The sequence below is a fragment of the Lipophrys pholis genome (assembly GCF_963383615.2).
Source record: "Lipophrys pholis genome assembly, chromosome: 9".
Lineage (NCBI taxonomy): Eukaryota > Metazoa > Chordata > Actinopteri > Blenniiformes > Blenniidae > Lipophrys > Lipophrys pholis.
The window spans coordinates 17117765-17140299 of record NC_137639.1 but is presented as its reverse complement, the minus strand read 5'-3'; the positions used below and the strand labels follow the sequence as shown (position 1 = coordinate 17140299).

Sequence of the window (22535 nt, the reverse complement as noted above, 5' to 3'; positions counted from 1 at the left end):
GCTCTCCGGGGGGGCCTCCCTCCCTCCCCGACCCCTTGTGTGCCGAGCTTCATTTGAAGTGTTGTAATACCAAAATAGAGCAAACAGCTTGAAATGAAATGTGAGGATGATTCACACGCGCACTGAGGACGCACCGGTAAATCACACCTGAACAAAAGATGAAAATGAAACTCGCAGCACCTGAATGGAATTTTGCCCCCCCCCCCAAAAAATTTGAATTTCTTGCACACTCATAAGTGACCCACAATGCAACACGCAATGTTTGTATTTCAATCTGTACACAAATACAATTTGAACAGTTTGGACATTTGCACAGCATCATGATACGGATGACATGTGGAGACGGGTTGTTGTTTTTTTTTTTTACCTCTGATAGCAAATGCCCAACAATTCAAGTACACCTCTTCTTTCATCAAATCAGGCGTCTTGATTGTACACAATTCATGGTAATTAATATGACAAAGGGGCAAGTAGGAGTTATTGAGCTATTGATTGTTGATTCCCAGAGATAATTGGCTCAAACATTCGGACACATATAATGTTTCAATAAAGATGTTTACAGAAATCAGCCCAGAAGCACTGGCGTTCGACGCTCCTCGTCTGTCTTTGGGTCTGGTTAGGCTATGTGGGTCACATTATTTCCATCATGTTTTTGCATTCTTTGATCTTCTCACATTTATAAATCCATCCCCCCCCCCCTTTTCCTCTGGGGTGCACAGGTTTTAACGTAACTGGTCTCCGTCGAGGCTTCCCTCAGCAAGCGGACTAATAAATTAAAAAGGAGCTAAAAACAACATATTAAAACAGAACTCATAAACACAAACCGAATAAAAGCATGAACTAAGTCAGAATTAATAAATGTGGGGTGAAATACACTGGCAGGGAACATGACACGACAAACATCAGTGTCCGTGAGAGCTACATAAATACAAAACACAGGAGTTCAGTAGAGGTACTCGCTCGAGCTAGTGCTAGTGAAAGCCCTTCGATGGAGTCAAGTGGGCTTTTTTTTTTATTTATTTTTTTCTTTCTCTCTCTTGAAGCATGTTTCTACTGAGTTGGTGGTTTTTCTCGATGGAATTGGAACAGTCAAGTGCAGCCACACGGGGCTGGTGAAGGGTTTGCAGCCTGTGAACCCGGGAAAAAGGGATGTGTTCACTGTGAAAGGAGTGCTCCTCCACAAGTCTTTCTTCCATCATCTTGCCTTGGTTCCCACCGTGTCGGGTGCATGTCCGAGTTAGCGACGCTCCACCCTGGCCCGCCCGCCTCCTTCACTGCGGCGGCGTCTCTCCGACCATCTCGATGCCGTGCTGCTGGAGCTGCGCTCGGAGCAACGCGTTCTCGTTCTTGAGCTCCTCAATCTTTAGAACAAAGAACGAGGCAAAATCTCATCATCGACATCCTCATCCCCGTGACAGCCAAATACTGCTGGAAGTTTACAGAAACAAACTTTTTCCATTTGAGGACTGCGAGCGCCGGCTGACTGTAATGTATACACAGCGCTGTGCAATCCATGGGATTAGGGAGTGGTGTGTTCAAAGACAACCCTGTCCACAACCAACTGGATTATCAAATCTAGAGGTATGTCATCTCCGCTACACTTCCCTTGGGTGAATCCTAAATTCACACTGAGAGACTAAAGGAAGGGTATTGAGCTTTGAGCATCAGAATGAGAATATTTTGCCTAGCAGGCCCGGGATTCAGGAGAGAGACGTGGAAGCCTCAGAGCTGCAAGATTTCACAATACTTTGAGTGCATTAGCATGCACTTAGTTCTCACACAACTCCTGTGTATAATATTCCCACAGTCTCTCAGAGCACTGATTTCAGGTAACACTTCTCATTATTTGAGTGCAAACTCTTTGATCGTCTTTGTCAGGCTGTGATGATCAGCTATACAGCCCCGGGTCCCCGGGGCTCTGTTTTGGAGAAATGGAGACGCGTATGGGGCGAGGTGGATTTCATGCTTCTCAGACTTAAGTGAAAGAATGCTGCAATGCACTATAAAGCAAACTAATCTATTCAATGCAGTGGTGGCAATCTTCACAGCCACATATGCAGCACAATATGACTGCCTTATTATGTGAAAGTGTATTTATCTGCTATGCCCAACCTGCTTAAAAGTGTGATTTTGAATTATCATTCATAAAGCGCCGACTGATTTTCATACCTGCTGCCTGCACAACTCGTTGTCTACTTGTATCCTTTCCACTTCCTTGAGGCTCTCCTGCAGTCGCTGGTTGCTCTGCCTCAGCTCGCGGATGTAGTCACAAGCTTTGGAAAGGATGCCTCCTTTGCTCTGGGTCGACATCGACTTGGTCAAATGGTACAGAAGTTAGTGATCGAAATGGAAACACATAGTAACAATCAAGAAGAAGTCTGCTTACTGCTCCTGTCTTAGTGCTGTCCATATTGCAGTCTGGGATGATCTTGGAGAGCGTGACAATCCAGTTGTTGATCTTGTCTCGTCGTCGCCTTTCAACTGATGTAATGAGAAATAATAGATCAGAAATGATTTTATAGTGGATACATGCGTTTCTTTCTTACATTGAGAGATCAAATGTTTAAAAATACATATTTCACTATCCCTTGAGCTCGGTACAGATACCAATACGACTGCCTGAGTTTGATAGCTCCACAGTGACCTCTAGTGGTCAGCCTGAATACACATATGGTAAACTACTATGTTATTAAGAGAATGTTTGACAGGGATTGGTGATTTTTCCTTCAACAATAAACAGGCTCCATTTAGGCACCACACTATTATGTCTGGTGAAATCAAAGGCCACAATCACAACTAATTACCCACCTTCATTATGTTGCGCTCTCCTCCTTTCATCTCTTGGTGTTCTGGGTCCATCCATTTTCCTGCAGATAGATGGAAAAATAAAACACTTTTTATACCTGACCGGATCTCTCATCTTTGAGTACCATGCAATCAGGCACAAATCCAATCCAATCCCCCAAATTCACCTAATCCTGTGCCTAATAAAACCCAATCTCCCCACTTTATCTTTGAACTCAAGCTCATTGCAACTGCTGTTTAGAATGAGGCTCTAAGGTTGTGTAGTAAAGACATGGAAGGAGGCAAAGCCACATGAGGCCACATGAGAAGCCCGGCTCATGGCCTCAGGCTGGACTACCTGGACTGGAAAACACTTGAGACCGGGCCAATGTTCTTAGTCTTATTGGCTGTCCTCGTCCCAGGTGAGGGGCCCGGAGGGGAAGAACTGCTTTATCATGCTGTAAAATTACAACAGTGTGGAAAACCAGATGCTGCCTAACGTAGTTTGGGCGGACGCCTAATGACACAACTGTCTCCTTATCTTCCCTTAGGATTCTGTTAATTAAGTCCCTGAGACATGACAGTGAGACTTTAACTAACCCAGCATAGTGTGAATAGACCAATAATGCCATTAACGTGTAATCGCAGGCGACTACTATATATCGCACCCATGCCTGTACCTCACTAATAGAATAGACAAACGTGTCACGAAAGAAAAGAAACAACGACTCTTTCTGGGGGAAAATACTCTTCATACTTAATAACTTAATACTTTACATTAAGTTAGTGAACAACACGTCAGGTCATTCTCGGACCTCGTCTGTCCCACTACAACGCATCTTCATTCCACAGTAAATCATTTATGTCCCATCAACACAACTCGACGGCTGATGGCTTCATTTGAGATAGTCCACTAAGCCAAACGACAGCGTCTCTTGTATCTCAACGCATCTTAATGGGATTTCAGCAGCATAATGGATTCAGCCCAGCTGTACTCTTAGGCAAAGTGTAAAAAAAAAAAAAAATGTGGGTGACTGTATGAATAACTAAATGTACAGACCAGGAGAAATCTCTTTTCCCCACTACTTTCACGATACAGAGGACACGTGGACACAGGCCTCATCTAAGTGCTCCTGAGAGTTAATGGCAGAACATCTGAAGGACGTTAGCCGTAACATTTTCAAGCGTTGACGTAATAAAAAGTTTGTCTAGTGTCATATTGATCTGTTAAAGAAAAAAAAAAATGCATCTTTTCAACATTCTTCTCGTCCGTTACAGTATTACCATTGATATCACCAAGCCGAGGAACAGACAGTGAATCACTAAAGTGCACAAGGTTACACAAAGGACTGCAGTTTGTGTTTTATATTCTCCCAATGAATGACTGAACACAGATGAGCCTGTGAGCTGCAAATGGCTATGCAGAGGAGAGATCATGAAACTGACAAATGCTTCAGCCGTCTCAAAATTTTCCAGGAGCGCATCAAAACACTTCAAACACAGAGCAAATGGCTTTATCGCCAACTTCGGGCTAAATGAGAACAAAACTCAAAACAACTACAACAGAGGACACTTTGACACTTATGCTAAAATGAAAAGTGCGTTGCGGGCCATTTGTTTCCAGATGGAGAACAATGACTCACTTTCTAGGTTTCCTAATAGGAAAATACATTTGCCACAAGTACAGCTAACAACAATGGATCAGGGTCAACACTGAAGAAACACGTTATCGGTGCATCGCACATGAAGAGCAGGAGAAATCACTGGGGATTTATGGGAAGAGGAAGGCGGCGAAGAGAGCAGGGGGGGGAGGCATCTTCTCTTCTTGTGATCTAATTCGATTAGTTCATTTGCTTACAAAAAAAAAGAAAAAAGAAGGGAGTGTGGGTGAAATGTGGAAACTGTCCTCACCAGTTTAAACCTTCATGCTGCGGCAGCTCGTTTTCATCTCTGCAAACAGCAGATAGGGTGAAGGGGGGGGTGGGGGTTTAATTCACTTTGTTCACATGTCAAGGATAAAGTTTATTAGTTTACACTTAAATATAACTCCGACACTGACAATCATAAATTATTCATGCGAGAGGAAATAAATAGAAACAAACATTTTTCAGATAGGCATTCTGAGAGATGACAAAAACAATTCACTTTCATCAGAAACGCAGACATACGCTACAACAAAGGCTGCTCTTTACTCTCGACTGTAAATATATCTGCTGATGCTGTGACTATCAAGCTGCTGCCAAACTTCTTTAAATCTGCGACAAAGAAACTCGCATCTGGTGGTTCTTTTAAATGACAGAAGCACAAAAGCAGTCGATTTGTAAACCTGAAGTGTCAAACAATGTATGATCATGTACTACTAATAGTGTGATGAGCCCATTAGTTTTTTTTTTGTTTTATATGATCCTTACAATTGTCACAATGTATTTTGCGTTCGTGTGTAAAACAACTATTAGTAGTCGCTCCTTATAGGAGAATGGGCTGAATGACAATCAACCACTTAGAGGTTAAGTAGAAGCCTTGGGCAAAAAAAAAAGAAAAAGAGGAATATTCACTTACGATTAGAGTTAACTCAATTTGATAACAGGTCATGTGCTTGTTTTTAGTGACCAAGCAGGCAAATGAGTGTTTAACCAAACAAGGAGGTTATTAGTTATACGACAGTCCGAGACACTGCATGTCTCAGCCTCTCTCGGTAGCTCGTGTGCTGAGGAGCTTTTGGCATTGACTGAATTAATTCCTCGTCTGTATCTGTAGAGGGCCAGAGCCCGTCTGCTATCGTGCAAATTAAAATGACAAACTCTTTGCGCAGGTGAGCCCGCTGATCATCTTAATAACAGCAATCACCAGCATGTGGCTAACAGTTGGAGAGAGTCTGAGACGGGTCCCTTTTGATGCATGATAATGATGATGCATGTTGTGAATTTCAGAGATAAACAACATAGGATAGGGTTTCGGAGGAGAAGGTGGGGGCGGGGGAGCCAAACCATTATGTGGGGGGGGGGGGGGGGGGAACAAGGATCCTTAAAATCAATCATCGCAGAGAACTCAAAGCAGCACAAAAGCTTCCCTGGGCAGAAAAAAAACATTCTTAAGTTAAAAAAGAAAAAAGAAAAACGTCAACAAAAACACAGCAGCAGCAGAAATGCAGAATTTGAGCCACATAATCATAATAGCTCAAAAAGGTTTGGACGTCATAAAGTGGTCTGGCCACATTCAGTAACAGGAAACAAGGACATATCTCTAACAAGTAGTTGGCTTATATCACAGGACTTGACATGAGAGAGGACGAGCACTTCGATATACACAAATCTAAGACATTTAGTAGCCGAACCGTCAACTTTTCTTCCAACTTGAAGTTACTTAGATATAAACCCAATAAATCATTACAAAGTGACATTCACACAGTAAAAATAATAGGCTTTCACCAGAACTGGTTTGTTTAAAAGAATAATAAATGCGCCTTACAGTACGACGTCAAGATCTTGTAGGAAATGACAAGAGCCGATACTTACGCAGGGTAGGACTGTGTGCGCGGGGCGATGGTTCGCTGTGTGCCTGTCTGAATGACATCGGGAGGGGTCATCATCACATAAAACTGGCCTATGGATGACAGGTCAGAGGCATATTTAGTAATCAGGGAAGAAAGATGATATTCACCATAAAAATACTCATAAAATCTTTCAATCTGAACAGAGTTTCAATGGTCTTGTGTGGAGTTGAATTGCAAACAGAGGAGTAACCTAAAGTCATTTTCCCGGCCCGGCGACTTTCAAAATAATCAATATAAACACTGACTACTCAAATTACTCTCCAAGTCATGCAGGCACAGCTTTTTCCAGTTTGCACTGTATCATAGGGATACGATCAGATTATGTAGAAGCAGCAGGTCAAAAAGTCGACAAAACAGAAAACTGATTGAATCTCAAATACACAAGAATCCCAAATACAACCGCATTCTTTTCTATTTCTAATTTCTATTCCACTCCATTCAAATGAAGATCCTCACATCGAGAGTTTTGCTGACATTTTCCAACTGCTCATCCTCATTAACTCATCCCGGCTCCGTCTGCAGCCTCTGAATCAACAAATAGCTGAGATCAGAAGGTAACAAGACAGGAAATTAGCTTGGAGCTTCAGATGTTCTCGCTTTTATTTACTGTGAAATCACATAAACTGAGGGCGCACTGCGGCACTGTGTCAACTGTCACACACAGCTACACTGCTCATTTCGTAGCCAGCCTTATTTCCGCTGAGCATCTCAGCTGGTCACTTTTTGTCAATCTGTTTGATTTCCTCCTGATTGAGGGAGCCCATTATCCCATTTACAATAACACGGAGTTAAACTGACCCCATTGTTCAGGCCATTTGAAACATTCTGCATTTTCAGATTATGACCAGGACGATATTTAAGCCTTTTAATGTTTCAGAGCAGTTTGGTTGTGTGTGAAGTACCACCTGGTAATATTACAGTATACATGTGTAAAAAGCTCCAACGGTGGGATACAATCCAAGGTGTCATTTAAACGGACTCTGATCAGACAATATAGGGTGACACCAACTGAGATTCAGTTGGATCGGGCTAATATAATCAGAAGTGTTTACAGGAGGAGATTTTAAAATCGGATAATCTTTAGTCCGTGTCATCACAGCTACCGTTTCATATGCTCTCTGTTGACTCAACGCAAGTGTTGGCATGATTTTTCCTAATTGCTTCAAACAAGAAAACTTTGTTTCTTTTCCGTTTAATCTGAAACTGTTTAATAATTGTGTATTCACAAAGTACTGTTTGGACCCAACATCTCATCAAAACAGGATCCGGGATTCATAACAACCAATACAAAACACACAACAAAAACGTGTATTTGTAAGTTGTTTTTGACGAAAGAACTCTCTAATCTGCTTCTGGAGCAGACTGCAGATGTTTTCACTGAGCACAGCAACATTTTAATGTCTTGTAAGATGCTCGACACACAAGTGCTCTGCCTCTCACACCAAACTGCCGGCACTCTCTGCTCTCAATTGGATCTTACTTTTGAAGCGGCATCTAGAAGAGTCTATCAGACGAGTTATGACCGCGGTGTGTCAACTGACACGGCCTTGAGGATGTCTGGCCTCTGAGGGTGTGTGTCATGTGATGCAGAGTGTGTAGATGTGTTGCTGCATGAGCTTGACAAGCCATGTCAGTCCTCAGTAATCAGCTAGGATGAAATGCATCAAAGACGACTGATGATGGGGGGGGGGGGGGGAGAAGAAGAAGAAGTGAAGCACAACATGACCTTGTGTAACACATGACTGCGGTTGGTCTTCTCGGGAGTATACTTGAAGCCCCCAATTCAGCTCAAGGTTAAAAAAGCAGCTTCGTCAGGCTGAAATTAATGAACGTAGAAATCGGCTTATTAAATGAGTGACTATGTGGTTAAAGGCGTTCAGTTATTTTTAAGTGTCATGTGCTGGTATTTCACAAACAAGCAGCCATAACTGTTCATCAGTGATCCCAGACTACATTAGCTGTGTGTGAGCATTTCTTTGTTTGTATAATTTTTTATTGAATTTATTTTTTTTTTTTTTTAATCAGAATGTACACTTCATAGATGTTGTTGTTTTTATCTGTAATTCGGTTAAATTGTCTCCAACTCCAACAGCATCAAGGTGGCGGCACCTGTTGTGTGCAGTAAACTCCATGTGTCTTCACTCCCAGGTCTACTTCCACCTGGCAAACGATGACATATGGACCATCTCCTACAGCTATGTTTTAAACAGAGCAAACATATGTGCATATGGCACCTTGGACTTGCATGACGCAGAAAACTCTAACAGGATTGTAGATTTGGATAAGACCATAGAACATGGAATAGTGTGAAATTGGGCAAAATGTGGTTAAATCATTGGCGTCTTCTCCGTAATGGGGTTTATTGTGACATCTAAACAAGAAAGATCCCCCGTGGATCTTCTCTGCCATGTTTTAATGCCTTTTAGCAAAGCATGATCAGCACATTTAGTAGAGCAGGAGCAGCAAGTTCGCCATCTGTGCAGCTCCATGCAGGGTGTTCACATGGTGCGTTTGAAGTGTCCAAACCTCAACGCATGATGACCGTTAAATAATTCAGGGGAACTGGATTAGATGTCTGAGACCAGACAACAGATTGTGACTTTACTCCCATAAAATGTGAGAAATTCAATGTTGAAAGTTCCATTTAGAACAAAACACTTTCCTCTGACTGTTAAGGGTTGGGAGCACAACTCTCTGTAAGGTTTGCAATAAAAGTAGTGTATTTGAGATATTGCATTTATTCACCCACACCATCAGACACATCATTTATCTTCCAAAGCGCTTTATCCAACTCAGGGTTGTGGGGCGCTGCAGCTGATCCCATTCAGCTGTCATCAAACAGGGTCCCCAGGCCCTCTCAGGATGAATGAAGGTTCAGACAATCACCAAACACATTCACACACACATGGAGATACTACTGTTTCCTAATGTAGATAGACTCATCAACCTCCTACGAATGTGACTGTTAGAGAAAACCAAAGTTCTAAACTTGACAGGAAAGCCGCTAAGATTTCAGTTTTGAAAAGCAGGTACAGCTTCGGTTGGATGTCAGTTTTTGTGGTTTTTCAGACTTCATATATGGGCCAAAACGACAGGGGAAAAAAAAAATCAAAAATCTACAAAAAACCCCACATGCAGCAGCAGAAAAACATCAGGTGATGAATTACAGGCTCCAACAATAACTGCTGGTCAGGCGCTGCACTCTCCTACAGGAAACTCTGCAGATTGTCATTGTTTTCAGACAGCGATTTATTAAATTATGAAATAAATGAATTCCACCCACTGCCATCAGTAATAATGTGCTTCCTAAATCCAAATCTGTTTATATATATATATATATATTGCAAATTAACAAGAAGCTGTTTGTTTCTGATGGAGGAAACTCAAACAGGTCAACTTAGCCGTGAGAGCCTCCATCACATCAGGAAGGAGACAATCTAACCAGTCTTCTTTGGACAAGCACCATGAAACGTCAAGGAAACTTCGCACAACCAGACAATGGCTTGGGGCAGTTGAGAGGAGGAGAAGCAGAGTGGGAGGGCATGTGACATGAAATAAACAACACTTAAAAACAAACAGTGTAGATAACTTGGCCTGTGATGATTTTTGACTGGAAAGCAGGTTTGTTTTTGTTTTTTGTCACGGTCAAATAATTTCTGACATTATACTTAGAAAAAAAACAACCCAAGAACCTTTTATATAAAAAAATATATATAATCACCAGTCAAACTTAATAAAGCAATGTCTATTGAGTCAATTAAACATGGAGGTTATGTTGGTGAAAACTGTGCCCACTCCTTTCACAATCCATCGGTCACCGTAATTAGAAAAGATGGCCACGTGTCTCTCTTGTGCACTGTTGGTCTGGTTTCTCTCCTACCGGTCAAAGCTGAGGGGATCATGGTTCATTTACAACAAGTGGGGGGGGAAGAAAAAAAAAAAAAGCTGTTCTCTCTTTCAAGCACTTCTCAAAAGTCCTGCTCGTCTCTTGATAGTAATGGCCAAATTAGCCCTGTAGCGCCACGATAAGCTTCCGCCCAAATTAAGTCTTGAGGAACTGACTCACCCCCTGCCTGCGTGAGTGTGGGGTCTGTGGCGGCCTGCACAGACACGGTCCCGTCGCTCACCGCGGTTGCGGGGAAGTAAGCGAAGCGGGTCTCCCCTCCCACTGCTTCTCCCGCTGGGCTTCCTCCATTACTGAAAGGGTTTTGGATCACAGCCTGTGACAGATAAGAGGGAGACAGAGGAGAGGCATGAACAAGTAGCAATGGAGCAGTCACAGCAGGTAAACGCACACCTCATTCTCTGTCAAACTCAATCCTGCTATACACTTTGGACCCCCAAGCAAGACGCAGCACCGTTTGACAGCTGGGATAAAGGGAGGAAAATAAGTAGCGGTGATCTTGTTAGTGGGGATAACAGCAAGGTCAGTGAATGCATCAGTACACAGGCAATGAAAAACAAATTTCATCTTTTCTTGCAGGGGGAAAAAAAAAAAAACCCTACATATTTCAACCAAAAATCTGTTTTGCACCAAGCTGGCACAACAATAACTGAAATCTCTTTGTGTGAACAACACTCCAAGTGTATCTTAATACCACTCGCATCTGGCAGACATTGTACAGGAGTCATTGTTTGTGCTGCTCCGTCAGCTGAGAGGAATTAACTACACCTGCAGCTTTAATCACAACAGCACAAATCTATGATTTGATTGATCCACATCTTTATTTCGAATGAGTGAAATAAAAAAAAAAGTCAGTCAACCATAATTAAGATTGAAAAGTAAACAAATAAAGAAGTATTAAGAAGGAAAACTCAATCTGATTAATTCAAAACTTAGAAAAATTATGCCCAGATACAATACAAAAACTAACAAATGCATTAATATGAACATACCATCAACAGCTATCAACAGCTGCCCAGCTTCACCCATCTACAGTGATATAAAGATAACTATTTGTGAATCAAAATGAGTATAAATGTACAGAAGAAAATCAGTTATGAATGCCAATAGAAATATGTCCATGTGATATGAAGGATATAGTTTATGTTTCATTGACAGACTCATAAAGTGATACATTATTATAAATACACGCATGAATGAGTTAATAAATACAATCACAGAAACACTCCAGCTAATCATCTTTCTCGTTTCACCAACAACAAAAAGAATGTTATTGATTATTATATGCTCTCAATATGGCAGTTAAGTGCATATTACTGACTGTACTTGTTTATTAAGCAAACAGGATACATTTCTTAAAGATTCTTCTGATAGTATGGCTGAGAGAGTTTAAAAAGAACCTCGACTAATTTATTTTAGACATTTCAACCAAAAGGTTCTTCAGAAGAAAAATACACTGGATGACAAACGTCCCTAGAATTGTGCTTAATGGTCAGACATCATGTCTTTTATAACAGACAGTATATAATTGTTGGAACACAATGATTTGCTATTTGAGAAACGAGCACCTTGTTTAACTGTCTAATGTACCAGCTCAGAGTGGACAGTAGGTTAACAGCAGGTCGGAGCAGAGAAAAGCATCTCAATTCTATAAGACTATATTCAGCTCATTAAACCAGTTTTGACAATCTGCTCACAGAGTCTCTCACACTCACACAGGATATGCTGTGTTACTGTGCAATTGTGGAAGATGCAACAAGCAACAACTTAAAAAAAAAAAAATGCACCAATTATTTCTTCTGGTGGAACAAAATGCTGAAAATGCTTTACAAATTGTTAATAACCTTCATCTCTTGTCGTGCAGTTAAAGATTTTCTTACCTGAGCCACAGCCTGAGGAGCACCAGCAAATGCGGAGGTGGAGACGACACTTACAGCTCCCCCTGCTTCATTTCTCACGTCGAGGTGCTGGTCATTGACCTGAACGACTTGATATGTGAGCTACGGAGTGGAAGAAGACGGGTCAACACGGGGAAGCGAGAAGATCCTGCAGCAGGTGTTGGTGCAGCAGACCTTACCTGTCTTGCAGATTTGTTTATCATATCTGATGCTCAGTTCAGCCGAGCCCAGTAACCTGCCACTACAGTCCAAACCTCAGTTTCTGCATTGATCCTACCCTCACAAACAATACGTTTATGCATCAGAATGTGCCTGATTCAATTTTAAACGCAAGGAAAAGAAAATGAGCTTGTTTGTTCCAAGAATCAGTATTTGTATCCCGCTATCATGTGACTCGCCGCCTGACTGACATGTGACAGCAGCCCCATGCCAATCCTGGACCAGGCCAGAATCACATGATCGCCCTGTTTACCCCAAATGAAACACATGGACCACTGAATTACCTCCCTGCAGTGCGAGTTACCCAAATAAGGATTAACCAAGGTGAATGTCAAGACTCATTTTTCTAGTTCTTCACATTCACCCACTGTTCATCACCGACCCCACACATTATTTAGGGAAAAGAAAAAGAAAAACACACACACACACTCTCTCTCTGTGGTCATTTCATAATTGTGATCCGTCTCACGTTGTTAAAAGGCAGGGATTTGAAGAAACTGCAGAAAATACATGAAAACTGGTATTTCAAAGCCTAAATCACAGAGCGCTCTGAATAATGAAAAAAAAAGTTATTCCCTTTTTTATTGTATGTGAAGCACTTTGCACTGCAACAGTTTTTTTTTTTATATGGAAAGTGCTATATAAATGTAGTTTGATTTGATTTGATAATCATGTTATCTCTAACTTTGTTCGGCTGGATGTCAACCGCTAATTATCTCTGCACAAATACCCCGTGGACATTCAAACAGTCTGACATCCATACTAATTTGTAAGCCATTTGTCCCAAAATGCCCCGGCCTGTTGTGGTATGCTATCAAAAGCACTTAAGAGTCTCTCGGAGAAGTGCAATAAACAAGCAACAGTTGTCAGAAGTGGCACACTTTCGATGCAATAGGTACTTACCTGCCCGCCCTCTGTGCGGAGCTGATATTGTATGTTATTGTCCCGAAATGTTGCAGCCTGCGGAACACTGGCTATTGTAACAGATGGCTGCTCTTCTGGAAAACACAGGAGAAAAGTCATCAGGACGGGGAACATGCTTCTAATGCATTACATTGCAGTGATCAAACAGAGCCAGATGCATGCTGCATGTGTCTCTCTGTTGTCTTGTGTGCAAACGAATCAGAACTCCAAGCAGTGAAGGATGGAAAGAAGCTGCAGGAAACATGTTACACGCTGCAGCTTGTCACGCCTCTCGTGGAGCAAAACAAATCCTTTTACTTCTACAAAACCTGACCCGTTTACATAAACTTCTTGACAAAATACACACATGAAAGATATGGTCCGTGGCAGTTTGGTGGATTGAGACATTACCTTCAGATATCTGGACAACCTCTTCTTCTTGTTTTTCTTGGCTGCAAAGGGAAAACGCACACAAATCACTCAGGTTTGCGATGTTAGCAACTGGCTGACATTCCCCATTAAAACACATAAAGACTGTGAACCTAAACTACCTCTGTTGATGGCAAACTCGTGCAAAAAGAAGTCGAGTCACGCCACCGCATTAAAACACGATATTGCTGCTGTCCTCGGGATTACTTCTCGTATCTGACAGTTTATTTGTGTTGTATTTGCTCGCGAAAGCTATCGGTAACCTCGTTATAATATAATGTTTATTTCTCGGGATACAGCCAGCCACCAAAGCCCTCCACTTTTCCCCTATAACTTTAGTTCAGTTTTAGGATTAAATTATTTTTTCGTTAAAGGTCGGGCCTGTTCGCGTCGTTAAGTAGCATTGAGAAATAGCACACCGATGCTAGCTGCTGTCGGTGAGCCATTTTACCGAGTGTCGGTTACCTTGCGGTGTCCAGGCTCTGTTCGAGCATATCCATCGGGGTCACAATAAAAAGTGATCTTCGGCGTGTCACGGAGGGAGATGGAAGTGCTGATCACGGGAACAAACACTCGGGTCATGTGAGAGAGACAGCCCAGGACACGTGAGGTCTGGCTCGGTGTGGGAGTTAAAATGGAGGCCGGAGTCGCTGCTGCTGCTGCTGCTGCTGCTGCTTCTGCTTCTGCTGCTGCTGCCTCCGCTGGGTGAACCGAGGTGACTGACTCCGCTTCATCTGCAGCAGATCTATCTGCGATCAGCAGCCGGCTTTAGACTCACTTATGACCGGGATCAACACCTCCAAACTCCGGTCTTCAAGAGGCGTCAAGCAATCAAAATATAATTGTAGATATAAGCCTGATTTTGCTTGCTTATAATAAACGTATTACCCACAAGTGCAGATAGAAAGTTTCAATGTGAATCCAAATTACATTCCTAAAGGGTCTCATTATTATTATTATTATTATTATTATTATTATTATTATTATTATTATTATTATTATTATTATTATTGTTGTTGTTGTTGTTGTTGTTGTTATTACTATTCTTATGACTTCTTTCCTATATCTCCTACAATCTTTGACCAATTTGAACCGTTCAAATATCAAAACTACGAATAATGTCCCATACAAAGTATTTACACTTCCTTCAGCTTCATCGGCATTACAGTTCAGCCTCATTCAGCTTCAGCATTCACACTTGCATTTTTCTACTGGACATGAAAACCGTATTAGATGTCATTTTATAGATTTTATTTGAGGTTTTAAGGTTCAAGAATTTACTCTAGCTGAGAATGTAGTTCTTGATACTTTTGATCATTGTGTAATGTGCAGAGAAATGTTTCCAATATGTAGCCTGGATGAAGTTGTACTGTACAAACACCTTCCCAGGACAGAACAAACACTTTTTTGAAACAGTTGAAAAAGCCTGTCAATTTATAAAATATAGTTGTCAATTTTCTTGAATGTTTATACTGGATATACGATGCTTATCAAGTACTAAATATTAATAAGTGACTGGACCATCCCGATGCTGCTGTACTGAATGCCATGAACTTTGCCCCACATCAAGCGGAACTTTGTGTTTTATTTGCGACATAGATAGGAGAAACACCACTTTGTTTTTCTTACGATTTATTGTAATTTACTCGTTTTGGGCAGTTTTACTAAATTATATATTAAAGTGTAATAGTGAGAGATATAAAGACTTGTAAAAAAAAAAGTCAAAACGAGTTTTATCTTCTTTGCAGTTGATGCATCTGCGACATTGACTATTTTCTTGTTGATCTTAACAACCAGCTCCTGCGCGTTCCAGCCAATCAGAAGACACAGCGCCAGATAAACTTGTTGTCTGATTGGCTGAAACGAGAGGCGGTCCCGTCTGGTGTCACCCTGAAATGAGTCCGACCTCTCCTTGGGTGAAGGTTCATTGCGGAGATAGTGTAACGTTTTCTGTCAATTGTAGTTAAACGTTTCAGCTACCATGTCTGGCCGTGTTCTCGTCGGAGTTAAACGTGTCATTGACTACGCAGTTAAGGTAATACCCTGCAAGTTTTTGTCATTAGCTCGTTTACATTTTAGGACGATCTTTCCCCTCTTCATTTCACTTGACTTTCTACACTGTGCTAGCTGTGTTAGCCAGCTAGCGTCGGCTGGGTCCATGAGAGAAACTCCACTGATCAATATATCTTTACAGTCTACAACTAATTTCACTTGCTACCATTGTCAATTACTCAGATTATTGCTTCTGACATAAATTTATTTTAATCACCTGAACTGCTTTGTCTGGCTATTGTTATCTGGTTGTGTAACATGCCTGGCTGGAGAAGTAGTAGGTCCTCCCTTGGCTTAATCTCTGGACCTTTCATTTAACCTTAAACTATCATCTGAGGCAGTGTTGTATGGCCCTGTGAGCATTTTGAAGAGACGAGGCACAGCTGTGTCGCTGAGCATTGGCAGATTCTTCATGTAACAGCAGGAGCTGCTCACAGCAGAATCTGAACACTGATTCAGTGATCAGGACTGACACGTCTTACTTAGTTTGATACTGACAATTATTGACATAAATAGTTACAAATGAATCACTTGGGTGCACAGAGGTGGAAAGAACGGAAGATTGTATTCACATACAACTACTGTTTCATTGTTTAAGTTGTACTCATTCGCACACAAAGCTGCTGTTGATTAAAAAAAGATTTGAGTTAACTTGCAAAAGTGAATTGTTAATGTCAGGCATGTGATTCAAGGCATATTTATAAAACTTTTACAGTGCAGACAACAATTATGAATCATTGCATAATGGAAATGTGTTTTATTCACAAATGTAGGCGTGAAGTAGGGATTTAATTTGACCATTTTGTGAGTTTTTATCCATTACTTTCACCACCGATGTGTTTGAAGGGCTGCTCTATTATAAATGAAATGATGGAAGATCTCGTGAGACCCATTATTATAATTTTTAAATTTTTCTGTTAGATTATCCAAAATCAGAATTTTCTTATATTGCTACTACATTGTGAATAAGTGCAGTGGCATGATTCATTATCCAGGCTTTGTAGTGTTAAGCAGCGAAGGCTAATGTATTAGACAAATGATAATGTAACACATCAGAGGAAAGTGCATATGGCTGTAATTGTGTGTTCTAAAACTACTTACTTTGATTTGTTATCTCAGATTTGGTTCTACTGATGACTTAATTTGGTTATTTGGCTCTTTGATTATGTTATTAATATATTAGTACTATTGCAATAATACATACTATCACAGTAAGTATTCTGTATAGGCCAAATTACACTGTACTGGCACTGCATCCTCTGTATATAAACACTTTAAAATCTCATGTATTTCTCTTTAAAATCCATGTTTAAGTATTTTCTGGCTGTGATTATGGGGTCCAAGAGTTATGTTTACTTTTGCATTTTTTTATTAATTAGAGTTTTGTGACGCGCTTACTTGAAATACAATTGGTGAAATTCTGAGCTGAGTGTTTATCACTGGCTCATTTGTTAAATTCCGATTCTATAAAAATGCATCTGTTTTTTTACACTTTGGTATTTACAAGCTATACTTGTCAGCACAGGGCCCGACCTCAGTCAAAAGAAATGTTTTCCTTGTGACTCATCGACTGAAGTGGGATGAGTTGTAACTGTGTGCACATTTGATACATTTAGAAGTTCATTTATATGGTAAAGAAATACAATCCAGTAGAAAAGGCAGGTACGGAGCTCCTGTTTGAACATGCATCGCTGGGTGCTGTTAAACATCTAATATGGAAGCGTCTGCAGCGTGTCTGGCAGTTATTATATCAGCCCTGTGGTGACTCTGTCCTGCTGTTTTGTTCCTCCGCAGATCCGTGTAAAGCCGGACAACAGTGGCGTGGTGACGGATGGCGTTAAACACTCAATGAACCCCTTCTGTGAGATCGCTGTGGAGGAAGCGGTCAAGCTGAAGGAGAAAAAGCTCATTAAGGAGGTTGTGGCTGTCAGCTGTGGGCCGCAGCAGGCACAGGTGGGAGAAACAGAGGCCGACTCAGCAACCCTGTCTTGTTAACCAATGTTCTGGAGAGTGTAGTCTGGCAGCTTGCCTGTTTTTGGAGGCGTTGTTTCGAGTAGCTTAAAGATTTACTAGTTTTCCAGTGAACTCCAACTTGAGTATTGTAGCAGAATTATGCTGTCGGTGAGTGGTGCTCGTGGCAATTATCACTATGTAATAGATGTGGGAAGTAAATCATTTTTAAATGATCCGTCATGCCTTGCACTATCGTGTTTTACAAGTGGTTAAAATGCTCATGAATACTGTTGTGCATGTATTGAGCCCAGCTAATAATGAATAAAGTAACATTGTTTTGAAATAATGTAAACAGATGAAACAACATGTAATGCAGGTCCAGATGGTTAGACTTATATGATAATTAAAAGGATTGTATTTGATAGATTATTCCTTTGATATTGCAATGCTTCTTAGCAGTTAATCATATGATGCTACATTTTTAAGCAATGTCTTATTTACAGAAAGAATACAGCATTAAATGCTACAAGATTTATTACCAAAAAGGCGTGGTTACGACAACAAGATAATGTATCAACCATAGATATCCTTACTTTTTGTGGTTACTTTACTTCTTCACCCAAGATATCTTATTTTTCTACATTTCTCCGTCACTCAGGAGACCATCCGCACCGCCCTTGCCATGGGGGCTGACCGGGGCATTCATGTGGAGGTGTCAGGAAAAGACTACGCCACTCTGGGGCCACTGCAGGTCTCCAAGATCTTTGCTGCTTTGGCCAAAAAAGAGGACGCTCAGCTCATCATCCTCGGAAAGCAGGTGAAATATGCAAATTGTTTTGCTTCGTGTCTCCATTTTGTCTTCTCATAAACTGAATGAATACTCGCTCTGCTGTTACTTTCTATTTTTGACATGTGTTGCTTGCCTAGGCCATCGATGACGACTGCAATCAGACGGGCCAGATGACGGCAGCTCTACTCGACTGGCCTCAGGTGAGTTAGAAGTGGAACGCAGTTATTTCTAATAGGATTGTTCCTTAGGCAAATACACATTTGACCTCAAATGACCTTGCTTTTCCGTGCCAGTCGAACTTTATCAGTTCCTTTCTGGGTTGTACTCCTCCTGATAGCAGTGTCGCTTTAGCAGACTCGTAAGCTCTTGTCGACACTCTTATCGAGGTCTGCAGCAGCTGGTTTGAGTCGGTAAGAGCTGCAGTTAAAGCAGGTCACACTCCGCTTTGACAGATAAAGTGATGCTCTGCATTTGAGCCAACAGATGGAGCACTTTCTGTGGTGCCTCACTGAACACAGTTCATGTAAATTCAGGTCTTGCATGTATTGTCTAATCATTTGCTCATCTTGGCAGAGCTTTCTTGCATATTGTTACTGCTACAGTTTCTTTTAGAATTGTTTCTTTAGATTGAAATCAGATATACCCAAGTCAACCAACAGAGGGAGCACTTCATCAGTCTCATGACCTTTTAAAAAACAACTCACCATTATTATCTGCTGAGACATGTAGTGTAGACGGAAAAGGTTTGATTCTTTTCACAAACAGTTATTAATGTGAGCTGTGTTTTCCTGATTTCAGGGTACCTTTGCTTCAGAGGTGTCATTGGAAGGAGACAAGATTAAGGTGGTGAGGGAAATTGACGGTGGCCTGGAAACTGTTAAGATCAGCTCACCAGCAGTATTGACCGCAGACCTTCGACTCAACACCCCCAGATATGCCACCCTGCCCAACATCATGGTAGGTATCAACGAGCTCGGGTCAGAATCGTAACTAGATTCAAACACGAAGACCGTGTCGCCGCTTCCAAAGTTTATATGCTGCCGCAACTCGGTTAACTTTATGTGAGCGAAGCCCAATAAAACCCCGACAAAACCTTTTCAGAAAGCCAAGAAGAAGAAGATCGCTAACGTGAAGCCGGCTGACTTGGGGGTGGACCTCACGTCGCGTGTGGAGGTGTTGAGAGTGGACGAGCCCGCGCAGAGGGAGGCGGGAGTGAAGGTGGAGACGGTGCAGGACCTGGTGGGCAAACTAAAGGAGGCTGGGATGGTATAGAGGCTCCAAGGACCTGAGCAGGGGAGCACAGAATCTGGCAGAACGGTGAGTTTTTACCAGCGGAGAGTAACAGTCAAACATTCAACTCAGAACCAAATACTTTAAGATAATAATGTGGAGAGAAATGAACATTGTGTTTGTAATAAATAGTATAGTGCAGTTTCTACTCAAATACAGTATGAAAACGGTTCTTAGTGGGGAAAATCATTATTGTATCATAATCCTAACTTTTTTCCAGATTGAGTATTCAAGGATCTATTGAGGTTTTTCTGGAAAGGCAATCTGGAGTCTTCCTGAATAATTTATGGGAAAAACAAAAATGAATTAGTCACTGAATCTGAATCCAGCTTTCATGTGTGCGGCACACTTTCCTCATGAGGAGACTTAGTTTTTTTGCTTTCAACGTTCTGATCCTCCATTGTATCAACATCTCCCTTTGTCAAGAAATACTATTAATTGCTTTGACAAAGAGGTATTATGTGCTTTTGTAAGGATGGACGCAAAACTAATTAAAGATTTTAATTGCGGCTCTTGTCTTGGATCACATATCTACGTTCTCTTCTCCCCTTGCAGGACTCTAATGAAAAACAGGCCCACGTCTCATAAGCACGCCCGGAGGACTGGCTTATGTTCTTGGTCTAATCCTTCCGTTTGAGACTGCGGCTCCTGATGATGTGCGGCGAGGTACTGACAGGAGGAGTACCGAGAAACACCGTCCTGCAGTCACACCACTCCTAAAAAAAAAAAAAACATCATCTCTGTCTTCGCATTTCTACCTTTACCATGGGTCGATTCATGTGTGTCGCAGAAACCCCGTCGAAGCTCGTTTGTCTGATGTCACACATGTGAAGAGGTGCAGTTTTTGTAAATGATATTTGTAAATATGGACCCAAACATGTGATGGAGAGGATTATACCCTTCCAGATAAGTGTGATGACGACTGCTAACTTGTGGGAAAGTTATGAGGTGCTAGGACTGACTGGACGGTGTTTCTCAGTATGAGAGGAAAACATTATCATTAATCTATATTTTGCCGTAAGCGCCTCAATTCTTCTGATTGTACAGACGGTAACCGTGACAATAAAGCAAGCCAGTCTTTTTCATACCTAAAAACATGTTTCGTGGTTTTTATTTTTCCTTGACAATCTTTACATTCTGCAGACGAGTCATGACGAGATGTTTTAAAATATGGCTGGGAGAAGATTTATAGATTTCTACTTCTAAAAATGTGTGTATTAACTGGACTTTCAAAAAGTGACAAACTATTTAATTTACAGAGTTTGTCAAACATACTTTTAGTTATTTTGAGGTCATGGGTTGGTTTATTTTTCAGGAAGTTGTGAGTCGTTTTATTACATCAAGTATGTTTGATTTCTGGATTTATCATGGCCACATGAACATTCCTTCCTCTTAACATCTTTACAGAATTCCACCCACTCATCATCTTTGTTGCTTTATCAATTTAGAATCAACGGGAATCAACTCCAGCTGGACAAGTCGCCAGTCACAACCTCAAACATACACTGCTCAAAAAAAATAAAGGGAACACATCCTCGATCTCAATTAATGAAATATTGCAGTTGAAAGGAGGAAGTAGCGGTCCTGCTGCTGGCTTGTTGCCCTCCTACGCCCTCCTCCACGTCTCCTGGTGTCTCCTCCATGCTCTGGACACTGTGCTGGGAGACACAGCAAACCTTCTTGCCACAGCTCGCATTGATGTTCCATCTTGGATGAGCTGCACAACCTGAGCAACTTGTGTTGGTTGTCGACACGCCTCATGCTCCCTCGAGGACTGAGAACACTTAACAAAATTCAAACGTGACCAAAACATCAGCCAGAAACGACGAGAACCTCTCATTTGCACACTTCTGTTTTATTTGCACAACAGGTGAAATTGATTCATAATTACTGTTGCTTCCTAACTAGACAGGTTGATTTCACACTAGTGTGGTATACTTGGAGTTACATTGTGTTGTTTAAGTGTTCCCTTTATTTTTTTTTAGCAACGTATAATCAGACTGTGGGAATAAAGTCAAAAGAAAACCACACAGGTCGGAACTCAAGACTGAGGATCGTCTCACTTATAGGCAAGAGTGCTCACCACAACATCCCTTATACAGAATTATCTATTAATACAATAATTCACAATTATCTTTGTCTTTCCTTTGTCTAAATATGAGATTTCTTCAGTAATTGTTTTGGTGAAATGATGTTACAGTTCCTTGTCTTGAAAACCTCTGGTCTTGTGTTTAGAATAATTGTAATGTTCTTTTCAACTGAGAAGTCTAATTACAAAAATAATATCGGGCTCAGCCACCAAATTACATGACTTCTATTTCCAGTCATTGTTTCACTGCAGGAGTTTATTTGCATCCATTCTGTTTATGTGGATTTTTATTTTATTTCCTAATTATTAATAACCATGTATGTTTTCAATAGTTAGTTTGAAAAACATGAATTAATACCAAATATTTTTGGGTTTCGTGTTTACGTTACGTTTATTTTCATGCATGTGGAATCTCGGGTCAAATTATTCGATAAGTGACAATTCACACCTTTGCTTCTGTTTTAAGCTGATGTGCTCACTCTTTTGCAGTGTGTGTGTGTGTGTGTGTGTGTGTGTGTGTGTGTGTGTGTGTGTGTGTGCACTTACATACTGTATGGTAAGTTGTCATCTCGCTGCTGTCAAACTTGAAGTTGAAGGTTCCCACTCAAAGATAGAATATTTTTGAGCTCCCGGTACCTATTTTCACATAACTCAGCACTATATATGTCAGT

General features: G+C 41.1%; 2 protein-coding genes across 6 annotated transcripts; one reads left to right on the top strand and one right to left on the bottom strand.

Moving 5' to 3' along the window:
* Positions 1-317: 317 nt before the first annotated feature.
* On the bottom strand, positions 318-14397 carry usf2l (upstream transcription factor 2, c-fos interacting-like). Of its 4 annotated transcripts, XM_080471548.1 has the most exons (11): positions 14156-14393; positions 13673-13713; positions 13262-13356; positions 12122-12241; positions 10404-10557; positions 6300-6387; positions 4696-4734; positions 2809-2867; positions 2387-2481; positions 2170-2313; positions 318-1361 (listed from the first exon to the last, which is right to left on the bottom strand). In XM_080471548.1, the coding sequence occupies exons 1-11, from the start codon at positions 14188-14190 to the stop codon at positions 1272-1274; spliced, it is 960 nt and encodes a 319-aa protein (XP_080327674.1). In that variant the 5' UTR covers positions 14191-14393; the 3' UTR covers positions 318-1271. The 4 variants fall into 4 exon arrangements, with proteins under 4 accessions (XP_080327674.1, XP_080327675.1, XP_080327676.1 ...); XM_080471549.1 differs by lacking the exon at positions 4696-4734 and having other exon boundaries at positions 14156-14397; XM_080471550.1 differs by lacking the exons at positions 13262-13356; positions 13673-13713; positions 14156-14393 and adding an exon at positions 12319-12486.
* Positions 14121-20541, top strand: etfb (electron transfer flavoprotein subunit beta). 2 transcript variants are annotated; one of them, XM_080471553.1, is made up of 7 exons: positions 14121-14405; positions 17537-17695; positions 18354-18512; positions 18623-18685; positions 19284-19442; positions 19587-19802; positions 20331-20541. In XM_080471553.1, exons 2-6 carry the CDS (start codon positions 17591-17593, stop codon positions 19755-19757), a joined length of 657 nt encoding a protein of 218 aa, XP_080327679.1. In that variant the 5' UTR covers positions 14121-14405; positions 17537-17590; the 3' UTR covers positions 19758-19802; positions 20331-20541. The 2 variants fall into 2 exon arrangements, with proteins under 2 accessions (XP_080327679.1, XP_080327678.1); XM_080471552.1 differs by lacking the exon at positions 14121-14405 and adding an exon at positions 15578-15725.
* The last annotated feature ends 1994 nt before the right edge of the window (positions 20542-22535 follow it).

What these genes read in the sequence shown, in the direction of transcription:
- usf2l (XM_080471548.1), bottom strand. Translation starts at nt 14,190, where the DNA reads ATGGATATGCTCGAACAGAGCCTGGACACCGCAAG. An exon ending in TCCGCACAGAGGGCGGGCAG is followed by an intron (nt 12,242 to 13,261) that starts GTAAGTACCTAT and finishes TCCACTCCGTAG; the next exon opens with CTCACATATCAAGTCGTTCA. An exon ending in CGCACACAGTCCTACCCTGC is followed by an intron (nt 4,735 to 6,299) that starts GTAAGTATCGGC and finishes TGCTGTTTGCAG; the next exon opens with AGATGAAAACGAGCTGCCGC.
- etfb (XM_080471552.1), top strand. Translation starts at nt 15,672, where the DNA reads ATGTCTGGCCGTGTTCTCGTCGGAGTTAAACGTGTCATTGACTACGCA. An exon ending in TCATTGACTACGCAGTTAAG is followed by an intron (nt 15,726 to 17,536) that starts GTAATACCCTGC and finishes GTTCCTCCGCAG; the next exon opens with ATCCGTGTAAAGCCGGACAA. An exon ending in CCACCCTGCCCAACATCATG is followed by an intron (nt 19,443 to 19,586) that starts GTAGGTATCAAC and finishes AAACCTTTTCAG; the next exon opens with AAAGCCAAGAAGAAGAAGAT.